This window comes from Muntiacus reevesi, chromosome 4 (assembly GCF_963930625.1).
Source record: "Muntiacus reevesi chromosome 4, mMunRee1.1, whole genome shotgun sequence".
In the NCBI taxonomy this organism is placed as follows: domain Eukaryota; kingdom Metazoa; phylum Chordata; class Mammalia; order Artiodactyla; family Cervidae; genus Muntiacus; species Muntiacus reevesi.
This window is the reverse complement of record NC_089252.1, coordinates 87675291-87698352: the sequence shown is the minus strand read 5'-3', so window position 1 is coordinate 87698352 and position 23062 is coordinate 87675291. Positions and strand designations below refer to the sequence as shown.

Below are 23062 nucleotides of genomic sequence, written 5' to 3'. Positions count from 1 at the left end.
GATTCAAAAGTAAAACATATTCCAGAAGAATTTTCTGAGACAAATAAGAATAACTACTGTGTGGCATTTCCCAGTCCCAGGTGAAGCTCCTATTTCCAAAATTACCAAATCAAAATAATATCTTCACTCCATGTGACAACTACAATTGTGTGTTTAAGAAAGGCAGTGCACAAATGAGTCTTATTTTGAGTTTCTTACCTAATGCAGCAAGATTTTCTTCCTCCTGACTCTTTCCCAAAGAGGCCATCATTTCTGAATATAAACCAGTCCACCAAGGATTATATTCCAAAACCCTTTTAACTGCCTCATCTTCCATAAAGTCAGCTCTGGGGGAAAAAAAAAATATATGAAGAGACTTGTTACATAGAATTGGGCTGGTTTTCACTGTTTCAAATTTTACCTTAATTTGTCATATTTGTACTGGAAATACAGACTAATTCAAAGTACATTTCAAGTCAAGACTGAGCACTGCTATTACTTTCACTGTGGTTACTAATCATCATAAATGAAAAGTAAGCCTCAGACTAAAGGGATATTTGACATTTGTGATCTTTTTAAACAGAAAGTTCAGAGAAGACCAGTCCCCTCTAAAGTCCTATGTCCTATACCACAGTTATGTGGGATGAAGCAAATCTGAACACACAATGCTCATGAAGACTAGGCCTTGTGCAAAGTTTGCAAATATGACACATTTTGATAAGGTTATAATAAATAGTATTTTAACTCAACCACCAACAACAAAAAAATAAACACATGAGAATATTTAGGATATCACATAATCACAGAGATCTCTCTCTCACATACACACACACATCTCATTTTTTAGAATGTGCACTCATGTTTCCTTCCAAGACGCAATCTATTTAGCTATGCTAATCTTTATAGACCCTAAGTCAAAACTATTGCAAAAAAGAAAAGGAACTTTCATAGAGAACAGAAAACTACTTTTCCTGTACTTTACTTTCTCAGTTTTAACTAGAAAAATAACTGCTACATTCAAAATAAACTCTTTGAAGACACTTATTCAGAAACTACGCTGTCTTACAGCTTCCCAGGAGGCACTGGTGGTAAAGAACGCAGGAAACAGAAGAAACGCTGGTTTGATCCCTGGGTCGGGAACATCCCCTGGAGGAGGGCATGGCAACCCACTCCAGGATTCTTGCCTGGAGAATCCCACGGACAGAGGAGCCTGGTGGGCTACAGTCCATGGGGTCACAAAGAGTCGGACACAATGGAAGCGACTTAGCATAGCACACCCAGCACAGATACTATCTTATATTGAAAGTTGGATATTTCATTGATATTTCAGGTAACTAGAACCTCAAGACACTGGTTGTTTTGATACATTGGATTTTCTAGCTCATAGTTTTAATACTTTAAAGACGTTAATAGACTTTAAAGACTTTCAACTGAGATACTGAAATCTTTTTAAAATTAGAACGATCACAGATAACTTATTGAGCTTTCTGGATGTGGCAAGCACTGCACTAAGTGCTTTTCATTCATTACTTCCTTGAACACCCACACCACTTCATTAGGCAGCGGGTGCTATTAATACTCCCCTTTAACACGAGTGGAAACTGAGGGCTGGAAAAGTTGGATATCAGGGATAAGGTCAAAGAACCAGTGAGAAGTGGGGCCAGGATTTGGACCTATTTAAGTCTTAGTCTGAAATCCAAGCTATTAACCAATATAAACATTCCATTTTTATGAGTGAGGAAATAAAGCATATATTGGACAAAACTGAAGAGCAATTATCTTGAAAGAGTAATTCTCAGTACCAGTTCCTGTCAGCATCAGGCTGTTGCCCAGGATGGCCTGGACAGTCAGGTGAACCACAGCGCCCTCCGCAGACAGGAACACAGGAGGCTAACAGACTCGACTGGAGAGGGAACGGCTTCTGCTCTGGGACATGTTATTTGAAGTGTCCTTGCAGGACAGACAGCAACTTGTCCCACAGGCAGTCAGACATGCAAACCTGTGCTCAAGAGAGATACACAGAAGTCCTGAGCATTCACACAGTTACTGAGGCGAAAGAAGAGGACAGAACACCCAGGGTGAAGTGGCCACATGAGAGGAAACGGTGTTGAAAGCTGAAGCACCAAGGACGTTTAAGTCAAGGGTAGAAGAAGAAGAAGAGCCCATCTGAAAAGATGCTGTTTTTTTCCCCTAGGAGAAAAAATAGTAGGGGGAAAATCCTCTTGTAAAACAGTATCTCTGCCAACCCCTCAAAAAATTCAAAATGTTTTGAGTAAAATCTCACTAGTACAGTCCCTCATCTAAACAGCGATGGTTCATTCCTTGTGCTGCCCAATACCTAGGCCGACTGATGCTCTACTTTCCAGAATAAATTATTTTCAAGTTTTAAAATGCCAGGAGTTCAATGGGCATTCACTGAGTGCCCTCTCTGTGTGGCGCAAGAGAGAAGACCAGTAAGACTCTTGCCCTGTCCCTCAGGGCACCACCATTCGATGGGAACAACAGACAAAATACAGAATGTTACAAAACGATGCAGTAAGAACAAGATGAGCTGTAACACATGAGCACTTCCTATGCCCAGCTGGAAGCAAGGGTGACAACTGAGCCCAGCCTTACAGGATAAGTCAAAGTTATTCAGGGAAAGCAGAAAAAGGGGAGACAACAGCTGGCAAAGGGAAATTAGGAGTAAAAACTGTGTGAGAAGCGGTGTGGTACAGGTGAGGAGATGCAAACATTCATCACTGTCATCATATGAAATGTGGGCACGGGGTGGCAAAATAGACGCCACAGAGGCAGGGAGCATCCAGATCACAGAAAACTCTCTATACGTGCTAAGGAGTTAGAAGCTTATGCTTTAGGCAAAGGAGAGCCCAGTAAGGCCTTAACCAGATTTTCACTCTCAGTAGACACTGCACTGGTTTGTTTTATGGTTGATGGATCTGCAGAAGAGCAGGCTGGAATGAGAAATGCCAGCTAGGCAGGTAGGGGACAGCTGCAACAAGCCAGACACAGATGAGGGCCAAGGAGAGATGGAGTGAAGCAAAGCAGAAAGAGATAAATGGTACAATTTCAGGACTGAGTGGAAATGTGAAATACAGAACAAAGTCCAAGGCGAACCCCAGGTTTTCAACCTGGGTGACTGGGATCAAATAAAGGGCATCCTACCAAGCAGAAAATTCAGGAAAATTTTACAGGTAAAATGATGCATTCTATTTTAAACATGTGGCAATAGACGAGTCAGTGAGATGCCTAGTCGCTCTCTAAACCCTTTACCTGGCTTTTCTTCATAGCATTCATCACAACAGAAATACTTTTCATTTCCCCACTGGAGTGTAAGCCCCATGAGGGCAGCTACCATGTATTCCCACTCTCTGCTTGCTGTCTGCAACACTGCCTGGTATGGAAGTCATTCAAACAAATATTGGTAGAACAAGCAAGTATATACATGAAAGAATGAATAAGTGACATTTTATTCCAGAGCTTTTTCCTAAGGTTGCTATTTTGAATAAAGAAACACAATGGGAAGAAGGTGAACCTTTCTTTTCAGGTTTCTAATTACTACTTGTCATTTTGAGATCTCCTCAATAAATCCAGGAGCTTGATCATTCTACCATCTTCTTTACTAAGTGTATAGTGCTGAACATTACAATTTTACATGACTCCCCAGATTAAGAGGTATAAACAACCATATATAAAATAAATAAGCTATAAGGACATATTGTACAGTACAGGGGATAGAGTCAACATTTTATAATAACTTTAAACGAAGTATAATCTATAAAATTGTGAATCACTATGTTGTATACTTGAAACTAATACAAAATTGTAAATCAACTACACCTCAATTTTTAAAAAGAAATAAATAAATAAAAGAAGGTCTTCTCTTGGTCCCCAAAAAGGCACTTCAAATGCTATACAATCATTGTTGTCCCTTTTCTTATCTCATAGTTATTTTGAATGTTAACTAAATTCTTTTATTTTCTTCAATAAGTAAATAAGGGAGGTTTTATGAACTGGTTAAAGTAAAATATATGCCAACAATTAAAAAACAATTTGCCTGGGAAGGAAAACAAAAACAAAAACCAGGCTCAGCTAAAGAAATATGGAAATTATAATAAGCAAAAAAGGAAGGACTATTAACAAATGTTTCAAAATTCCTTCAACATACTTCACTGTAAAAATAATACCAAATGAAATTTAAAATGGCAAGAAATGGATAATCAAAAAGAACAATGGATCATCTTTATATGCTCAGCATTCTGCTGGGCTGCAAAACTTATGGGGGGAAAAATCACACTGGCATCCAGATTTTACAAGAAAGGATTTTTAAAACAATAACCTGAAGTCATTTACATTTGGAATGTATAAATTTTTGTATATAGTCAATTTACCTCACTGTGTTCTGCCTTAGGGTGAAATTTAAATTAGTTTTCCTTAGCTACTGAAAAACCTAACAACATGAAGAGACATCATGATTTGTGAGGGCAAGTCAAACAACTTGAAAACGCCATGTATTATGCTAAGGTAAAATATACTATGTATTACACATGCATATCACATTACATACATATAAATTCTAATACAATACATGCAATGTATTGTCTTCATGGTAGGTAAGAATTTAAAATAAACCTTTTCTTCCACTGTAGTAACCATTAAGAATGACAAAATAAGCAGTGATTTTTAACTGAAAATTTAAAAGAATTTTACTTGCACTTCATTTAATTCAACACATTTGGGTGAATCAGTCAGCTAATATAAACAATGAGTAAAACAAAAATGACAAATAACTGGTCTTATTTCTACCAGCTTCCCTCATAGCTCAGTCGGTAAAGAGTCTGCCTACAATGCAGGAGACGTGGGTTTGATTCCTCGGTCAGGAAGATCCCCTGGAGAAGGAAATGGCAACCCACTCTGGTATTCTTGCCTGGAGAATCTCATGGACAGAGGAGCCTGGCTGGCTATAGTCCAAGGGATCACAAAGAGTCGGACACGACTTCGTGACTAAACCACCACCACCATTCCGACCAGAAAAGTCACAAAGAATCTTTACCTCCTGACTCTCACCCTCCAACTTGCCCAAGACTGAATTTAAACCGCTCATGTAAAAAGAACCCTTCCTGGAGTAATGCAAAGAACATTTCATGCATACTATTAAAGAAAATGTGCTTCTGGATAAAGACACAGAAGGTAGAGAAAAATAAGGGCTGCTTCTAATATCACACTGCTAACTATACATTTCAATTTCCTAATTCTCTCAGGCCATATCACTATTCTTCAAGTGTTAGAAGAAAAGAGATAGGCAGTTCAACTAATTAAGCTCCCTCCCACTCGAAATTTCTGTCTTGTAAAGCTCAATCTGTTTTCATGCTTGCCCAGGAAATTTGCTGACAATGAAATTTCCGATTTAAATATTCAGTATGATTTTAAATGGGTTCCTTCAAATTATTCTTCAGTGGACATTTAAAATCACCACTGGAGAGATAAAGGTAATTAGAAATGGCAATGTAAATGGAGTTGAATCTCTCAGATGTCCTCCAAAATACAACCCACCCTGCTCTTACACAGCTTCCCTGAGGATGTCGAAGAGTTCCACCATTCATCATCACATATCACTCAACCCATTTGCACATCACAAGATATATTTCTGCCATTCCAATTAGTCTCCCACTGAGTCACAGGAGATAGAATGTTAATCACAAGAGCAACAGCAGTTAAACTGAAATAGTGTACATGAAAAGGAAATACAAAATGACAAATGGAAAGACTCTTTTCAAGTCCCAGATGAGTCACTGAGCAGTGGTGTGACCTTCGGTGAGGCCCTTAACCCGCCTTCGTCACTGCTGTGAAAACTGAAATAATCACACAAGAGAACTCGATAAGCTGAGAGCACTATACAAGGGAATATGATGATGACAGCTGCATATGCAACAGTTTAGAACCTGCCGGCCCAGAGTATGGGAAGAATATTAACTGAGGTCTACATCAAAACACAACTGACATCCTAAGAAAGCTGTCAAGTACTCACAGAGGCCTGGGGACAATCACTTCCTTGCAAGAAGTGCCACTATTCATAACCAATGAGACACATCACAGTCTTTCCAAGGTAAGTGATTATTTACCTAACCCTTAGTTTTGTTCCTTCAACAAATGTAAGCCCGACAGAGACACATGATAGCTCAAGACACAACTGATGCAGGTGGGAAATAAAGCAAAACTTAAAATCAGACTGTATTTATATCCTACCCCAATAAACAGTTATTTGTTCATTTGAAATGGATCCTCGATTACAGGTGCTAGTGGATAAAAGTGTTGGGAAAACCCATTCCTAGATCAGCCAAGAAATGCAGTACACGTAGATTCAAATTCATAAAGAAACTGAAATGTGTTTTTATTCATATATACCATTAATCACAACAGAGTCTTCTGAAAAGAATGGTATGTATTCTCAGGAATGCAGTGTTCTATTTTTAAGCCTGGAAAGCAAAAATCTCAAAGAAGAACATTAAAAGATTTCTGTGGTGTGCTGGAATGAGGTAATGAAACGGAGCACCTTACAAAGATCACGGAGGTATAACAGCTATAGGTAAATTTAAAGGTCAATTAAGGTTGTGAGCTATCACTCATTTCTGGAGTCCAAAAAGCACATGCCTAACACAGTCAAAAACGCACTCAAAATTTTTTTAAATACTCAATCTCAAGTAAATTATTTAAACCTTAAAAAAAAAACTCAATACTTACAGATAATGATCAGGATCAAACTTGGCCAGCTCAGCAGCCAGGCGTTTCTGCCTTCGTTCAGCAGCAGAGGTGAAATCTGGATCCTTAATATCGATAACATCACTCAATTCATCCTAAGAACACCCAGGAAAGAAAGAATAATTGCTGTCTCCTATTTGAGCTATGAGAAATCTAATTTTGTACAAAATGCCCAAACACAAGAAGAATTTAATGGATCGATAAGTCATTATACCACCTGTGACATTTAAATTCAAATGCAGCAAATGTTTGTTAAACATCTACTATTTGCCAGGCCCTGTCAGAAGCTTTCACATCAATTATTTCATTTAATCCTTACAACAAACAAACTGATTAACATGGATTAAAGCTATAAAAGTTTAACATGAAAACCAGAACAGAATAAAACCTCTGCAAGCAAACAGGAACATTTAATTCTCCATTTAGTCCCCCATTTACTCCCAGAGATTTAAAAATTATGAAATGGCAAGTTGAAATAAAATTTCTATACTCAAGATGGAACTGCTGCTACCAGGGGTGCCATGTCAGCAAATCAAAACTTAGATAACTTTCATGGCCCTGTAAATGCTCCCCATGAAGAGAAATTCAGTCTTCTTAGTCAATCCCCCAAGGCCAAGCCAACTTTGGACTCTGTCCTTATTTCCTTGCCCCCTTTCATCTCTGACAAGAATTTTTAAGGACAATTTTAGTAGACGTAATTTCCACTTGAAAATTAAAAAATCTAATCCAAAGTAAAATTCAACATTACCACAATCATCTTCCCCTGGATGAATACATACTGATATAGAGCATGTTTTCCTACGTCCAACTCTACAAAAAACATCTGTATTAGTAAAACTACCTATAATCCATATGGTCTTTTTTCTTTTGACTAGTATTATGAAGGAAAGAAACCTCGTACAATACAAAATATTTCTAAAGCCCTTTTTTCTTTCTTCAGTCTCCCCATTCCCACAACCAACTGCAAGGGATAAGTAAGCAAACTAGAAGCAGCTTGAAGTATTGGTTGAAAAAAAATCAAGGGAAGTAACTTGGTAGAGGGTTGGGAAGGCAAACTGTTAAAACAGACTTGTAAATAGAATAATTGGTTGGTGACTGATGCCCAGGCTTAAGGTCAACAGCTGTGGCACAGCAAAATCACTACAATGAAACCAGCTATATGGAATCCTCCAGGGACACAGAACTCTCCACACCATCAGAATTCCTGCAATTAAAAAAAAAACAAACTCCAAAAAAAACCTCTCAGCCCTACCACAATCCATTGACCTAAAGTAACATCAGCTATGGTTTTCCAGTAGTGATGTACAGATGTGAAAGCTGGACCATAAAGAAGACTGAGCGCCAAAGAAATTGATGACTTCCAGTTGCGGTGCTGGAAAAGACTCTTGAGAGTCCCTTGGACTGCAAGATCAAATTAGTCAATCCTAAAGAAAACCAACCCTGAATATTCATTGGAAGAACTGAGGCTGAAGCTGACGCTTCAATACTTTGGCCACCTAATGTGAAGAGTCAACTCACTGGAAAAGCCCCTGATGCTGGGCAAGACTGAAGGCAAAAGGAGAAAAGGGTGGCAGAGGATGAGATGGTTAGGTAGTATCACTGAGTCAATGGACATGAAATCTGAGCACACTCCAGAAGATAGTAAAGGACAGGGAAGTCTGGCTTGCGGCAGTCCATGGGGTCGCAAAGAGTCAACCACAACTTAGCGACTGAACAACAAAACATCACCAACATTTAATGTAAGCGCATCCTAGTAAAATGAAGGGGCCCAGGGGCCCTTTCATTTTTGGAAGTCACATCCAGAATATCTGAACGCTTCAGAGCACAAACATTCTGGGGAAAAAACAGATCCTCAAACTTGGAAAAATCTACATTCCAAGAGTTCTTTTACAATTTACTTTTGGGAGGCTCAGAATGAATTTTCCTAAAGATACATGATTATAAATCATAGTTAGATTCTCTGGGCAGCCCACAAATGTACTCAATTCAAAATAAACTGGAGACAGAGCACTCGCAATACAGAGTTCAGAAGCGTGCAGCAAAGCTTACAGGGGAAAACTTTCAGAGTTCTAGTTTCATCTGTCAGAAATCTCTCTCCCCTGAGTCTCCCCTGAGACTCTCAACCTGGACTCTTCCTCACTCCTCTGCTTCCTCACCTGCCCGACATCACCTCCTCAACCTCAGAGACAGGAGGGGCAGTGAGACAGGCCTTGGGTGGCGCGGGGGATGGGGCAGGGAGGTGTGAAACCGGAACAAACTAAAAAGTGAAGTTAGCTTGGAGCAGTGAAATCTAAGGCATCTGTCAAACAAGAGAAAGGAAGACAAGAGGATGAGAAATGACACAGCGCAACAGGGCGAAAATGATTCTTGTTATTGTTTTGTTTTGAAAGTACTGCTAAGGTCAGCACTGGGAGAGCTGTCTAAAGATGGGCAGTGCCAAGAAAAGGTCATGTGGGATCTAAACAAGGCTAATGTGAGCTTCAGCAGAGTGAAGCAGAGACTCTCCAGAGAGAGAATGAAGAACTGTGTGCCCATCAGGCCAGTAGGTCTCCTGGAAACAGCAGCTTCAGGTCCCCAGTGTAGCTGAGAGAAGGAAAGGGCCGGCAGGCCAGCATCCTGCGGCTGCTGGCAGCAGAGGTCCCGGGAGCCTGCTGGGTGGGAGTCCAGAGACTCCAGGATTGCTGCTGCTGGCAGCCACTGACGCCAGGAGCCTGGTTAGAAGCCCTGACTTGGAACTGCCAGGGCAGTTTTCCAAAGGCGCCCTGCGGCTGGCAGAAATTTCAGAAAGGAAAGAGAGAGAGAGAGAGAGTGTGTGTGTGAGCGTGTACACATGTGTATGGGGGCAGTTTTCCAAAGGCACCCTGTGGCTGGCAGAAATTTCAGAAAGGAAAGAGTGTGTGGGGGGGGGGGGTGGGGGGGTGAGCATGCACACATGTGTATGGGGGCAGGGTGGCGACAGAGAATTTGTTTCAGCAAAAATTAATTTCCTTCTCAGTATCAGTATAAAATATAGAAGTTTACAAGCAAACCCTGTGTAAATGGCTGGTGGGAAATACACATGAAAGACTATACACTATCCCCCAGTAAAGGGTTAAATAATTCAATTCAGACAAGATACCTGGGTACTGGAATTATGGATGATGTTCTACTTTCTTTCGTATATTGTATCTTTATAATGAATATATATTGCTTTTATCATCAGAGAAAAATGAAGCTGTATTTCATTTACTGGAGGATGGGTGGGAAGAGATTTTAAAAATGCTAATAAAATAGGAGTCAACAAAACTTTATGGATATTTTCTCATCCAAAGGCAGAACCAGAGGAACTGTAAATGGTGGTTTCTTAAACACATCATGTAAAACAGAAAATATGTTCTCAAAGTTCTTATTTATGCAATAATGGTCTCAGTTTCCTCTGGCTCGTTTACTAGTAGAAAAAGGTCCTGGGGATGATGTGGGGTGGAAATAAACTAAGAGTTTGGTACTGACATACCCACTACCAAATGTAAAACAGAGATTATCAACAAGGGCCTACTGTAGAGCATAGGGAATTATAGTCAACATTTTCTAATAACCTATAAGGAAAAGTATCTGAAATATACATGTATATACACACATATATGTGTGCATGCATGTATAACTGAATCACTTTGCTGTACACCTCCTGAAACTAACAATATCATAAATCAACTATACTTCAATTTAAAAAATTAAAAAACAATAAAATTTCTAAAAATAAAAAGAATTTTTTTTACAATCCATAAAAAAAGGTCTTACATGTTAATCTCACATAATTGCTCAGTTTTTAATTGCATGATGTGAATGCCACAAACAGAACAGTTATAAATGCAATCAACTCTGCAAGTAATACCAGTTACGTAAGATTCCTGTGGCATGATCACAGAAAACACATGTACCTTAATACCCCGAAGACAGCACCCTTTAATTACTGGCATCTTGATTCACACATGATTTTCAAAAGTTCTGATATTTCCACACTGTCATGAAGGACACCGCTGACCTCACATTTAATCCACATGAGAAAACACAATATTCTTTAAAGACTACACATTGGTTTGTCCAGAGGTAGAATAAGCACATACAATAGTGACGAGGCCACAAAAGAATGATGACGTGCGGCCCAGCCCAGTGCCTCTCAGGGACACACATAGCAGCTGCTAGCTGTCACTGAGGTCCACAGTCTATCCAAGTTCCCCAGAGAGGGCTGAGCTTCAGGATTCACTCTTAAGGCTTTAGAAAAGTAATGGTGCACACACAATCCATGTATTACTTAATCCCCTCTAAGAAGTCTGGGGCAATACATCGTATTTTAAATTCATTGCTATTTCTATAGCAAAATCTTTGAATATGCACACTAAGTGGGATTTTTTTTTTCTTGTGGAATATCTTTCTCTTTTTTTTCCATTTATTTTTATTAGTTGGAGGCTAATTACTTTACAGAATTGTAGTGGTTTTTGTCATACATTGACATGAATCAGCCATGGATTTACATGTATTCACCATCCCGATCCCCCCTCCCTCTCCACCCGATTCCTCTGGGTCTTCCCAGTGCACCAGGCCCGAGCACTTGTCTCATGCATCCAGCCTGGGCTGGCGATCTGTTTCATCCTAGATAATATACATGCTTCGATGCTGTTCTCTCAAAACATCCCACCCTCGCCTTCTCCCATAGAGTCCAAAAGTCTGTTCTATACATCTGTGTCTCTTTTTCTGTTTTGCATATAGGGTTATCGTTACCATCTTTCTAAATTTCATATATATGCATTAGTATACTATATTGGTCTTTATCTTTCTGGCTTACTTCACTCTGTAAAATGGGCTCCAGTTTTATCCACCTCATTAGAACTGATTCAAATGAATTCTTTTTAATGGCTGAGTAATATTCCATTGTGTATATGTACCACGGCTTCCTTATCCATTCGTCTGCTGATGGGCATCTAGGCTGCTTCCATGTCCTGGCTATTATAAACAGTGCTGCGATGAACATTGGGGTGCATGTGTCTCTTTCAGATCTGGTTTCCTCGGTGTGTGTGCCCAGGAGTGGGATTGCTGGGTCATATGGCAGTTCTAATTCCAGTTTTTTAAGAAATCTCCACACTGTTCTCCATAGTGGCTGTACTAGTTTGCATTCCCACTGACAGTGTAAGAGGGATTTTTTAAAAAAATTATTGAAAAACTCCTATCAGCTCTGATCAGGTCATGTCATCAAACTCAATATAAAAAACTTTTAGTTTTAGAACTTTTTGTGATCCCTACATTGTACATGTGGGGTTATACACCTGCACTGTTAATAGTATTGCTATTTACATTATCCTTTAGAATGTTCTCAAATGCATTTTGTTTTTCCCTCTGTTGAAGACAAGAGGCATTCAAATTGTTTATAATAGCAAGATTCAGAGGGATGCAGTCAGGAAGAGCTACAGGAGGGCTCCAAAAATGTGAGGATGATTCGCTTTTTTTTTTTTTTTAAAGCTGGGAGACGGGAATCTAGAGATTCAGGGCATTAGATAAGACATTCAAAGATAAAAAGAATATTGATTAATAACTTTTCTCTTAACTCAACCTAAACTACTAACTTAGTGAACATTTTCAACAGATGCAAGAATTTCTGACCTCCCAGGGACTTGGCCTGGGCTCACGTCATGGCAGTCCTGCATCTTCTCAGCAATGTGGCAGAAACCCCTTGAGAGGATCTTCCCTCTACAGTGGCAATAATGAAGAAACCAAGTTCCTTGGCATCAAACAAGCACTTTCAGACTGAATGTACAATCTGTCCTTAGCCTGCAGGACTTTTCTCTCATTCATTTATAGCTTTAGACAGGTAATCCCAAAAAGATTAACCACAGACTACTCTCTGCCAAACAACTGAGGTCCATTTACTGTAGTTTCTGCTGTAGAAAAAAACTGATTCTATTCTTACTACCTAAAAGATAACCAGGAAATTTGGTGAGGGAGAGAGAATATGGAGAAACCATAACTCAGCAGAAAATCATATAAGGCGTTTGAATGAAGCATCTCATCAGTATTATTTGCTCTTAAGTAAATCCCAATTTTGTTCCCTTTAAGAAGTTTTGAGAGCATTTTAAATTTTTTAAGGGCAGAAGTCTTTCTAGTATGCTAATCTTTTTTTTTTTTTTTTAGTTTTCAAATGCAGCATCTCCATAAATTTTCTAAACAGCCTTATAAAGTAGGTGAGCAAATTCATCGCTGTTTTACAAAGAGGAGACAAAATTTATTTGTGGTCAAATAACTGGCCTGAATTCCAAATTTTTTATTTATTTATTTTTTATTATTATTATTATTTTTATTTTTCAGTGGGTTTTGTCATACATTGATATGAATCAGCCATAGAGTTACACGTATTCCCCATTCCGATCCCCTCTCCCACCTCCCTCTCCACCTGATTCCTCTGGGTCTTCCCAGCCCACCAGGCCTGAGCACTTGACTCATGCATCCCACCTGGGCTGGTGATCTGTTTCACCACAGATAATATACATGCTGTTCTTTTGAAACATCCCACCCTCACCTTCTCCAACAGAGTTCAAAAGTCTGTTCTGTACTTCTGTGTCTCTTTTTCTGTTTTGCATACAGGGTTATTGTTACCATCTTTCTAAATTCCATATATATGTGTTAGTAAACTGTAATGTTCTTTATCTTTCTGGCTTACTTCACTCTGTATAATGGGCTCCAGTTTCATCCATCTCATTAGAACTGATTCAAATGAATTCTTTTTAACGGCTGAGTAATATTCCATGGTGTATATGTACCATAGCTTCCTTATCCACTGAATTCCAAATTTAAACAGAGGTACAAATAGGACCAAAACAAAGATCTTTAATCTTTCCTTAGCAGACTCAAATATGTCTTACTATAATAAACCACATACTAAGCAGGTTTAGCATCCTCTACCCAGAAGGGATGAAGTTAAAATAAAAAACTGTTTCATCACATGCTTCTTTCATTTAAAAAAAAATTAAGGGGACTCCCTGGCAGTCCAGTGGGCTCTGCACTCTTACCACTAAGGGCTGGGGCTCTATTCCAGTCAGAGGGAAAAAAAAAGAAAAAAAAAAAGAAATGAGCTATCAAGTCATGAAAAGACATGAAGGAAATTTAAACACATATTACTAAAAAAGAAGTCAATCTGAAAAGGCTACATGTTTACATGTTGCATAGCTCCAATTTTGTGACATACTATTAAAAAAAAAGGAAAAAAAGTAAAACTAGACCAAAAAGTTCAATAAGTAAATAAATAAAAAATTTTTAAAGACACCAACTATATTGCTTTCTATAATACAACTAAAGTAGAAAATAATCCAAAATCTCCATTTCATTCATGAAATAGAATTTCCTACATTGTCTGAGGAAGAGAAAGAGTGATGTCATTCCTTTTTTAGCCTAAGTGACCAAAGAGCAGATTTTAACAAAAGATTCCATTCAAACGCCACAAAGAGTAAATACAGAAAAGTGCCTACAGTACACTAAAAACTAAACAATTTGACCAAAAGACGGAAACCCCTTCTCACCAGGAATATTCTGCCTCATTTACATATAAAACAGAAGAGACATCAAGCCAGAAGTAAACAATTTCCATTTTTTAGAAGTATAAAACATAAAGCTTTTGAGGAAGTATGAGGAGAGGGGGGTTCTGTTCTGTACTTTGGAAACTTCATGTCTAAAATAACAACTGCAGTGGAGAAAGAAGAAAGTATGACATCTTTCATGTGTAAGCACAATGAGAGTGTGCAACACAGACAATGGCAAGGAAGGGACGGAACGTCCGTGTAACAATCACACACGAGGAGCTGCGGTCTGCGCTCTAAATACAACACCTCCTACAATCTTCTCAAAAAACCTCCAGGTATGAGCAGAACTGAAATTAAATTAGGCAAACGGTCAAACCCTTGGTATACACCAAGGTCTTTTAGAAAAACATACCTGCAACCGCTGAAACACTCCTGAGCGTAAGTTTCCAAACCCGTAGCGGCAGTTCGGATTCAAGGCACTTTCTGGTACCTCTTCATAGGGGGACTGTTCAATTTCCCAATCAAACTCATCATCATCATCTTCCACTCCTTCCTCAGAAACCTCAGAAGCACCTAAATATGTAAAGTACTAGTTCATTAAAGCACTAGATTTCCTAGGTACAACTTGGGGAAGAAAAAGTATAGGGAAAAAGTGTCTGCCCATGTACCCCAAAAGAATACTCCTACTATTCTTTTTTTTTTTTTACTATGTTAATGTATCATACTAGGTTCATGCTGCGTGTACTACATAATCATTTGATGTTGGCAAACATACAAAATGATCACCAACCGTCCCCATATAAAGTATTTACAGTACTATTGACCTTATTCCTTATGCTATATATTACATCCCCGTGGTTTCCTTATTATAAAACTGGAGGTTTGTATCTCTTAATCCCATTCACCTATTTTGCCCAGCCCTCACCTCACTATTCTTATTAGACAAAAAAAAAAAAAGGAACCAAGCCAAAGTTCCATCAATGGCAGGATATATAAATAATAACACGATAAAAACAAACAGACCTCAGCTATACGTGGATAAATCTCACAAAAATGTTAAGTGAAAGAAGCTAGACAACAAAGATCATTTACTGTATGGATTATATATATATATTGATCCAATTCAAAAACAGGCAACACTGAAGGTAGTGGTTACCTTGGAGAGTCAGGAGTGAAAATAACCAGGGTAAGATTCCAGGACATGGGAGATGTTCTACTTCTTTGACCTGGGTGGTGTTTGCTTTCTGCTTACACTGAATTGAAGGCTTCTGATTTTAGCTTGAGGCCAATATTTTGCCAAACACAGAGACGTTGCCTCAATTGGTCCCAAAAAATGACTGACCTACTGGTGTAACAGAGTTGTTTATGTCTTAAATTAAATGTCAGCAAATGAACTATTTTCATACGGTGTTTTATGATCTCCTCATCTTGTCATCTGAAGTATTTTCTCCTATTTCCTATGTGCTATATCCCTTTTCCCTGAGAAACACACAGCATTCCAAATGTTCATTTACCTGCATTTCCTCCCAAATGCAATAAACATACCTATCTCTTCCACAAGTGGTTTTGCAGTCCTGGATTTTCTTGGTGCCAGCAGAGCAGTTAACATGTTCAGCCCTTCAAAATGTTGGCCAGGAGTTTCTTTGGGCAACCGAATGGTAAAAATTCCTTAAAGATAAATGAGTTCTATGCTTAGCTAAATTAAAATACTCAAACACTTCACAAACATATCTAAGAAATAGACATCTCAGAATTATAATTTTATTTCATAGAGCTCCAAAATTACGCCCTTATTACATAGTTAGTTAATAAAAATCAAGACAGGAAAAGGCTCAAACAAGGTTTTTCAGAACCACTGATTCAGCTGTCTCCTCTATGAGAAATTAATCTGTTAAAGCTACAAAATGCTTAAATCTTACCCAATATCACATTCACCTACAGATAATATTAAAAGTTCAGGTCAAAAACACAATGGCCTGAGAAGGCAATAGCTTAGAGTCAACTGTAACTACTCATGAGATTTATTTCTAGCCTGGGTGGGGGGAGGCGGTAAAATCAAGATATCTTGTTCAATGAAGAACAACAAACTGTGGAAAATTCTTAAAAAGACAGGAATATCAGACCACCTAACCTGACTCTTGAGAAACCTGTATGCAGGTCAAGAAGCAACAGTTAGAACTGGACATGGAACAACAGACTGGTTCCAAATAGGAAAAGGAGTGCGTCAAGGCTGTATAATGTCACCCTGCTTATTTAACTTATATGCAGAGTACATCATGAGAAACGCTGGGCTGGATGAAGCACAAGCTGGAATCAAGATTGCCGGGAAAAATATCATAACCTCAGTTATGCAGATGACACCATCCTGATGGCAGAAAGTGAAGAGGAACTAAAAAGCCTCTTGATGAAAGTGAAAGAGGAGAGTGAAAAAGTTGGCTTAAAGCTCAACATTCAGAAAACTAAGAACATGGCATCTGGTCCCATCACTTCATGGCAAATACATGGGGAAACAGTGAAAACAGTGACAGACTTTACTTTTGGGGGCTCCAAAATCACTGCAGATGGTGACTGCAGCCATGAAATTAAAAGGCATTTACTCCTTGGAAGAAAAGTTATGACCAACCTAGACAGCATATTGAAAAGCAGAGACATTACTTTGTCAACAAATGTCCGTTAAGTCAAAGCTATGGTTTTTTCAGTAGTCATGTATGGATGTGAGAGTTGGACTACAAAGAAAGCTGAGTACCGAAGAATTGATGCTTTTGAACTGTGGTGTTGGAGAAGACTCTTGAGAGTCCCTTGGACTGCAAGGAGATCCAACCAATCCATCCTAAAGGAAATCGATCCTGAATATTCATTGGAAGGACTGATGCTGAAGCTGAAACTCCAATACTTTGGCCATGTGATGTGAAGAAATGACTCATTTGAAAAGACCATGATGCTGGGAGGGATTGGGGGCAGGAGGAGAAGGGGACGACAGAGGATGAGATGGTTGGATGGCATCACTGACTCAATGGACATGAGTTTGAGTAAACTCCGGGAGTTGGTGATGGACACGGAGGCCTGGTGTGCTGAGGTCTATGGGGTCACAAAGAGTCAGACACGACTGAGCAACTGAACTGAACTGAATCCAATGAAGAATACCAGCCATTTCAAATATACACAAAATCTTAAATAAGGCAATGATGGCTTGATAAAGTTCTTTGATATCTCAAGAGATATATCGCTAAAGTTTGTCTAATGCAGACACAAATTCCATCTATGTACTTCTTTATTTTCCTTGACAGGGTTTATCACCTTCATCTAGGTTCCCCTATGAACAGATTACATTATTTACTACTCTTACATTTTAAAACATTTTACCTCTTTCAGTGCACTTAGCCATATTCTAAAATATCAAACACAACTAAATCCAAACATTTCCACATATATAACCTTCCTAAACCCCCATTTATTTTCAAGATTTAATAACTATGCTTCAGTATGCAGCTTATCTGCAATTAAAAGCAGATTTACTACCTAGAAAGGCAGTTTCATTGTACTTCATCACATCAGTTATACTGTGTTTTGGGTTAGAACTTTGTCATTTAACTCTTTCATTCCATCTTTCCTCCATTACCCTAGTTCATTGAGGTCAATATTCACTGAATAAATCACACAACAGTACACAAGGTATTCTTGTTCCAGATGCAGTGACAAAGGAAATTCCAGTGACTTCTACAGAAGGAAAATAAATGGTTTCAAGATGAGCTAAAATGAAGGGCTTATCAATTAAGAGAGGAAAATTGAATCAGTCCACGTAAATTATATTTTAAGATTGAAAATAGTAATGGAAAAAAAGAATATATGTATATCTGAATCACTTTGTTGTATATCTGAAACTAGCAACACTGTAAATCAATTATACTTAAACAAAAAATAAATTTTTAAAACTCTAAAAAGAAAACTGTCTTAGAAACATTTGACTCACAGCTTACAAAAATTATCCACTTCTTTTCTAATCAGTCACCTCCCACAATCTAACTTTAACTTTTAAACACTTACTAAATGAAGGGAGAATTAGGAAATAAAACTTTCAGAAAACAGAGCCAGAGTATTTAACTAATTAAACTTTAAAGAACAATGTGAAGTATAATTTAGAGGGCTGGGGAAACTGTGACTGTTAAGAAATCCATCAATAACAGGCACTGGACATTAGGAAACAATAAAGGGTGACAGGGACAGATTGCACTTGCCATACACCTAAAGGTCGCCATAGTACATGAGATTATTATGGAGCTACACCAACATGAAGAATTCAAAGGAAAAAAACTAACAGAAAATTCCAAGGGCAATACCTTTATCTGCATCATAGGATCCCTGCTCATTTCCATTTTCTACAATTCTTCCAGGAAGGGTTAACCTGCAGATGTAATAAAAGGTCTCATGAAGTCCTTAAATTATAAAGCATCATAAAGCATGATAGTAAGCATCAAGCGCTGAAATCTATCAACCATTTAAAAAGATATTCCTCAGCATTTAAATTTTATCAACTAAATAACTTATATTTCTTCCCTAGCTAAGAAAAAAAGAATCAGAGATGACTCATCTTTCTGTTTGAATAGACACTAGTCACTGAAAAAACACTTAAAAAGAAAAGCCACAATAAATACTAGCTATCACTAATGTTATAGTACTTTCCCCTCCTAACATGAGTTATTTATATACCTGATGACTGACACAGGATGGGCTCAATACAAGTGTACTAACTGGCTTCCAAAAAGAAAAGAAACAAAAAAATGAGAAAGAATAAAGAACCAACAAAACCAATTGTTTATATTGAGGAAATTACTACTTTTTAAAAAAAGGCAGAAAGCAAAAGTGTTTTTGTAAATCTCATTATTACTGTATAGGGATTTCCCCCTCTTTCCTGCTAAAGGACATGAACTGATTTCCCTGTTCCCAGTTTTACTCTGGGTCAATCAATGCTCTAACTGAGGCCCCAAAAGAATTTTTCTAAAACAGAAATCTGTCACTTTTCTATTACGAAAGCTTCCATGGCTGCTTGATATTGGCTAGATAATTTAAATTCACCCGTACTATATATGAGGCCAGATCCATTCCACTCCAAACTTAAAATATGAACCTACTTTCCTCCTACACCCCCCTCTTCCTTGTTACCTATTCTAACACCATCATCATTATCATCATCATCCATCTTGGCAGACCCCAAAAGGTACAGGGCTTTATCCCTACTTACCTTTGATCTTAATGTTTCCTGAAGCTATAATACATTTTCAAAACAAAAGTCCCTTCTAAACCTAGCATAAAAATTCAGTTATGAATAAATTTGTTATACAATGGATACAAATAAGAACGTTACCTTCAGAGTCTAAATTAAGTCCACTTGTAGACTTAATTCCAAGTTACGCCATTTACTAGCTCTGTAACTTTCTTTGTACCACAAGTTAATTAACTTCAAAGTTAATATTCCTCATTTATAAAAAGTAAAAAATAATAGAATCTATCTGAGGGTTACTGTGAGAAAGAAAGGATAATACAAAAACCTTAGTGGCTAGTACAATAGGCAAGCATTCAGAAAATGTAAACTATTATTATCATCACCCTTCTCCTAAACTCTCTGTAAGTACAGAGTTAAATTCTTAATGCATGATGGCGAAACAGTATTTGCTAACAGATCTGCCTTCCCTGCTAGACACTCAGTTCCTGAAGGAGAGGGGTGAGGTTTTATTCATCTCTGGTATACTGTAGCAAACTGCATTTCCAAAGATGACCTATCTCACATCACTCCTCCCAATAATGCAATCTATGTCCCCTCCCCTTAAAACTGAGTGGGCTTCTAGAATTGTTTTACCAAAAACAAAACAATACAGCAGAAGTGACACTGTGATTTCTGAAGTTAGGTTATAAAAGATGATATGGATTCTGCCTTGCTCCCGGAAATATTTACTCTTAAAAATTTCAGCTGTCATGGTAGGGATGCAACTCCCTGCAGGAATCACAAGGGAGACCACTCAGGGAGGTCCTTAGACCACATGAAAAGAGATTCCCTCCTTCACCTACCCTGTAAGTCCCCAGCTGCTTTAGCCCTTCCTGTCCTAGGTCCAGCCACGTGACTAAATTAAAGACCTTAAGCCAGAACAGTTTAGCCAAGCTCTTACCAAGTTCCTAAGGCACAAAAACCAACAGAGGGAGTTAAAGGATTGTTATTTTTATACAGTTAGATTTGACTGGTTATTGGCAGCAGATAATTGCAACAATATGCCCCCTTAATAAATAATAATACCTACCATTTATTGAATATGTAGTTAATTATCAGGCACAGTAATAAGGATTATACATGCATTATCTCAAACCTCACATCAACTCTTTAAAACCACTAATATTAGTCCCACTTAACAGATTAGGAAACTTTACTGAGACTGAATAACTTGCCAAAAGTCACAGAACAATAAGTGTGCTGAGACCCACATGTGCCCAACCCCCAAGCCTCTGCTACCCAAGGAATGGATAAATTTGTATAAAAAGTACTCTATAAACTGCTTCACATGTAGCTGCTTACTGGCTCTTCACCAAACCTCCCAAACTTAATTAAGCAAGTGATTTTTATTTTGAAATATTTCTTTCACTGTAATTACTTAATTTTATCATCCTCTCATTTAAGACCTTTTCTCTGAGCCTCTGAGCCCTTATCTGCAACATGAGTATATAACAAAACCTACTTTGTAAGACTTTTCTAAAATCAAGTGAGTCACATAAAGCACTAAGCAGGAGTAAAATGTCAATAAATGTTTGCTAACATCATCATCATCTTCTTTCCATTCTTCATGTTTTGGCTTTAATATTACCTCTTCAAACAGGCTTTCCCTGGTCGCTTTGTATAAATCCAGACACTCTTTTATACAATATATTCAAGTACGTAGATTAAGTTAAGACCAAAGGGATACCTGAGCAGAACAGGTTCAGGCCAAGTACTTAATAGCTTAACTCAAGAAGAAGGTCTGCACTGGAAATGAACTTGGGTAGGAAGGGTAGGCTGGAACCACACTTGAATGAGAAAGACAAGGAGACTGGATTTTCACTCGGTAGAAAGGAGAAAAGAATGTATTGACAATGTTGAGAAAGAATAATATGGCAGGGTCTTCTAAAATGTTTTCTAAATAATGATGCCTATCTCCAAGGATCGCTGTCCAGGTTAAATGAGATAATGCACACAAGCACTTAACCCTTCACTTAAACGCACTGCTTGCCCACCACACAGAGGGGGAGAAGAAGTCAGCTGTTACCACTGATGTTACGGTTCTGCAGGAAGAAAAATGCAAACAAACAAGAACTGAAGGTCCCTCCCTGAGGCTTGCGGGACGACAACGACAATAATGGGGTAAAATCAAACAGAGAAGAACCAAACAACGAAGAGGTGAATGAGACTTTGGCATCAGCGGGACCAAGAAAGGTGAAAATTTCAGGGAATAGAAAGCGTCAGCCAGGAGGTCGGGGAACAGGACGTGGACCGAAAAAGTCAAACCGATAGGTCAGTAGGGAAGGCAGCATGAGCCGTTGGGACAAGGAGGACTAATGCAGAGCGAAAAGAAAACAGGAAAAGGGCAAGAACTAGGGCGACAGGACAAAAACTGGAAAAGCGATTATGGTCCCAAACTCTGCGTTCTAAAGTGGCTCTGGAATCTCTTCCAGGCGGGGATGTAAGAAGATGTAAGAACCAATAAGCTTCTGCAGCATTCAGAGCGCACGCCTGAAAGAGTTCGCTTCCTCGGCACCTGCTGTTGGAACCTCGGGATAAGGCAGTGGCGATGCCGAAAAGTCCTCCTTCGTTCTTTCATCCTCCCTTGATAAGCAGTTATCTAATGAATGAATAAATGAATCCCCAAAACATGCTCCTCCCAGGGCCAAACACCCGGAACTCGCCTGAGAAAGTACGGCTTGGCGTAGAATTTGAAATCGACCCCCTCGAAATAGACATCGAACTCAGAGACCCGGGCGTAAGGCACGCGGATGGCGACAGTCAGGAAGTCGGGGTCCTGGCTAAGATCGAACGCCGGGGTCAGCATCACCACGCCGAACTCGGGCGCCCAAGTCGATCACTCTCGCAGCCGCCGCGGGCCTGCCACTGAAACTCTCCTAGAAGTCCCCACGCGCTGGTACCCGCTGTAAGACACGGGTCTTCCGGTTCTAGGCGGAAGTGCGCGTGCGTGCGAAAGGAAATCCCGCCTCGCGCCGGTTTCCTTGGAGACGGGACGCTGTGAGTCGAGAAGGAACCGGAGGAGTGAGGCTTTGTGCGCAGAAATTGAACCCAGGGTATAACTTGCACGAACCCGGGCAAGAAACCACTTTAGAACCACTAAGCTTCTTTGAAGGTTATTAGAGATGATTTTAACAGCATTGGCTTTGCAGGCAGTGAAACCTGCGTTTAAATTCTTTCTTTCCAATACCCAGAAGTACGACTTTGAGAAAGTTACAGAACCCCTCTATGCTTCAGGTATCTCTTCTATAAAATAAGGTTAGAAACCTAGCCTCGTAGAAACGGTGTGAGGATAGCATGCATTTGTGCATGTTAAGCTCTTGGTTCCCGGCAAGTTGTCGAGGCTGGGTGTGTTGGAGCAGTCACCTCAGAAACCACAGAAGCACCGTTACTGTGGTTTTCCTTAGTTCTCACTTGCTTTGTCAACAGCTCCCCTTTCTCCCTCTCCTCCTTCATTCTCTACCGATTTCTATCTCCTCTTTCCCTCCATGCCTCTCCCCCTGTCCGTTCCTGTCACTTTCTC

At 39.0% G+C, this 23062-nt stretch overlaps 1 protein-coding gene across 1 annotated transcript in view; it reads right to left on the bottom strand.

The window, feature by feature from the left end:
- SHQ1 (SHQ1, H/ACA ribonucleoprotein assembly factor) overlaps positions 1–22453 on the bottom strand; it is a 99094-nt gene extending 76641 nt beyond the window's left edge. Inside the window, exons 1-6 of the mRNA XM_065935287.1 lie at positions 22206–22453; positions 18620–18684; positions 15828–15950; positions 14695–14855; positions 6721–6833; positions 199–326 (exon numbers count right to left, since the gene is read on the bottom strand). Coding sequence (XP_065791359.1) covers positions 199–326; positions 6721–6833; positions 14695–14855; positions 15828–15950; positions 18620–18684; positions 22206–22348 — 733 coding nt within the window. The 5' untranslated portion in view covers positions 22349–22453. The remainder of the gene's footprint in view (positions 1–198; positions 327–6720; positions 6834–14694; positions 14856–15827; positions 15951–18619; positions 18685–22205) is intronic.
- Between the last annotated feature and the right edge of the window lie 609 nt (positions 22454–23062).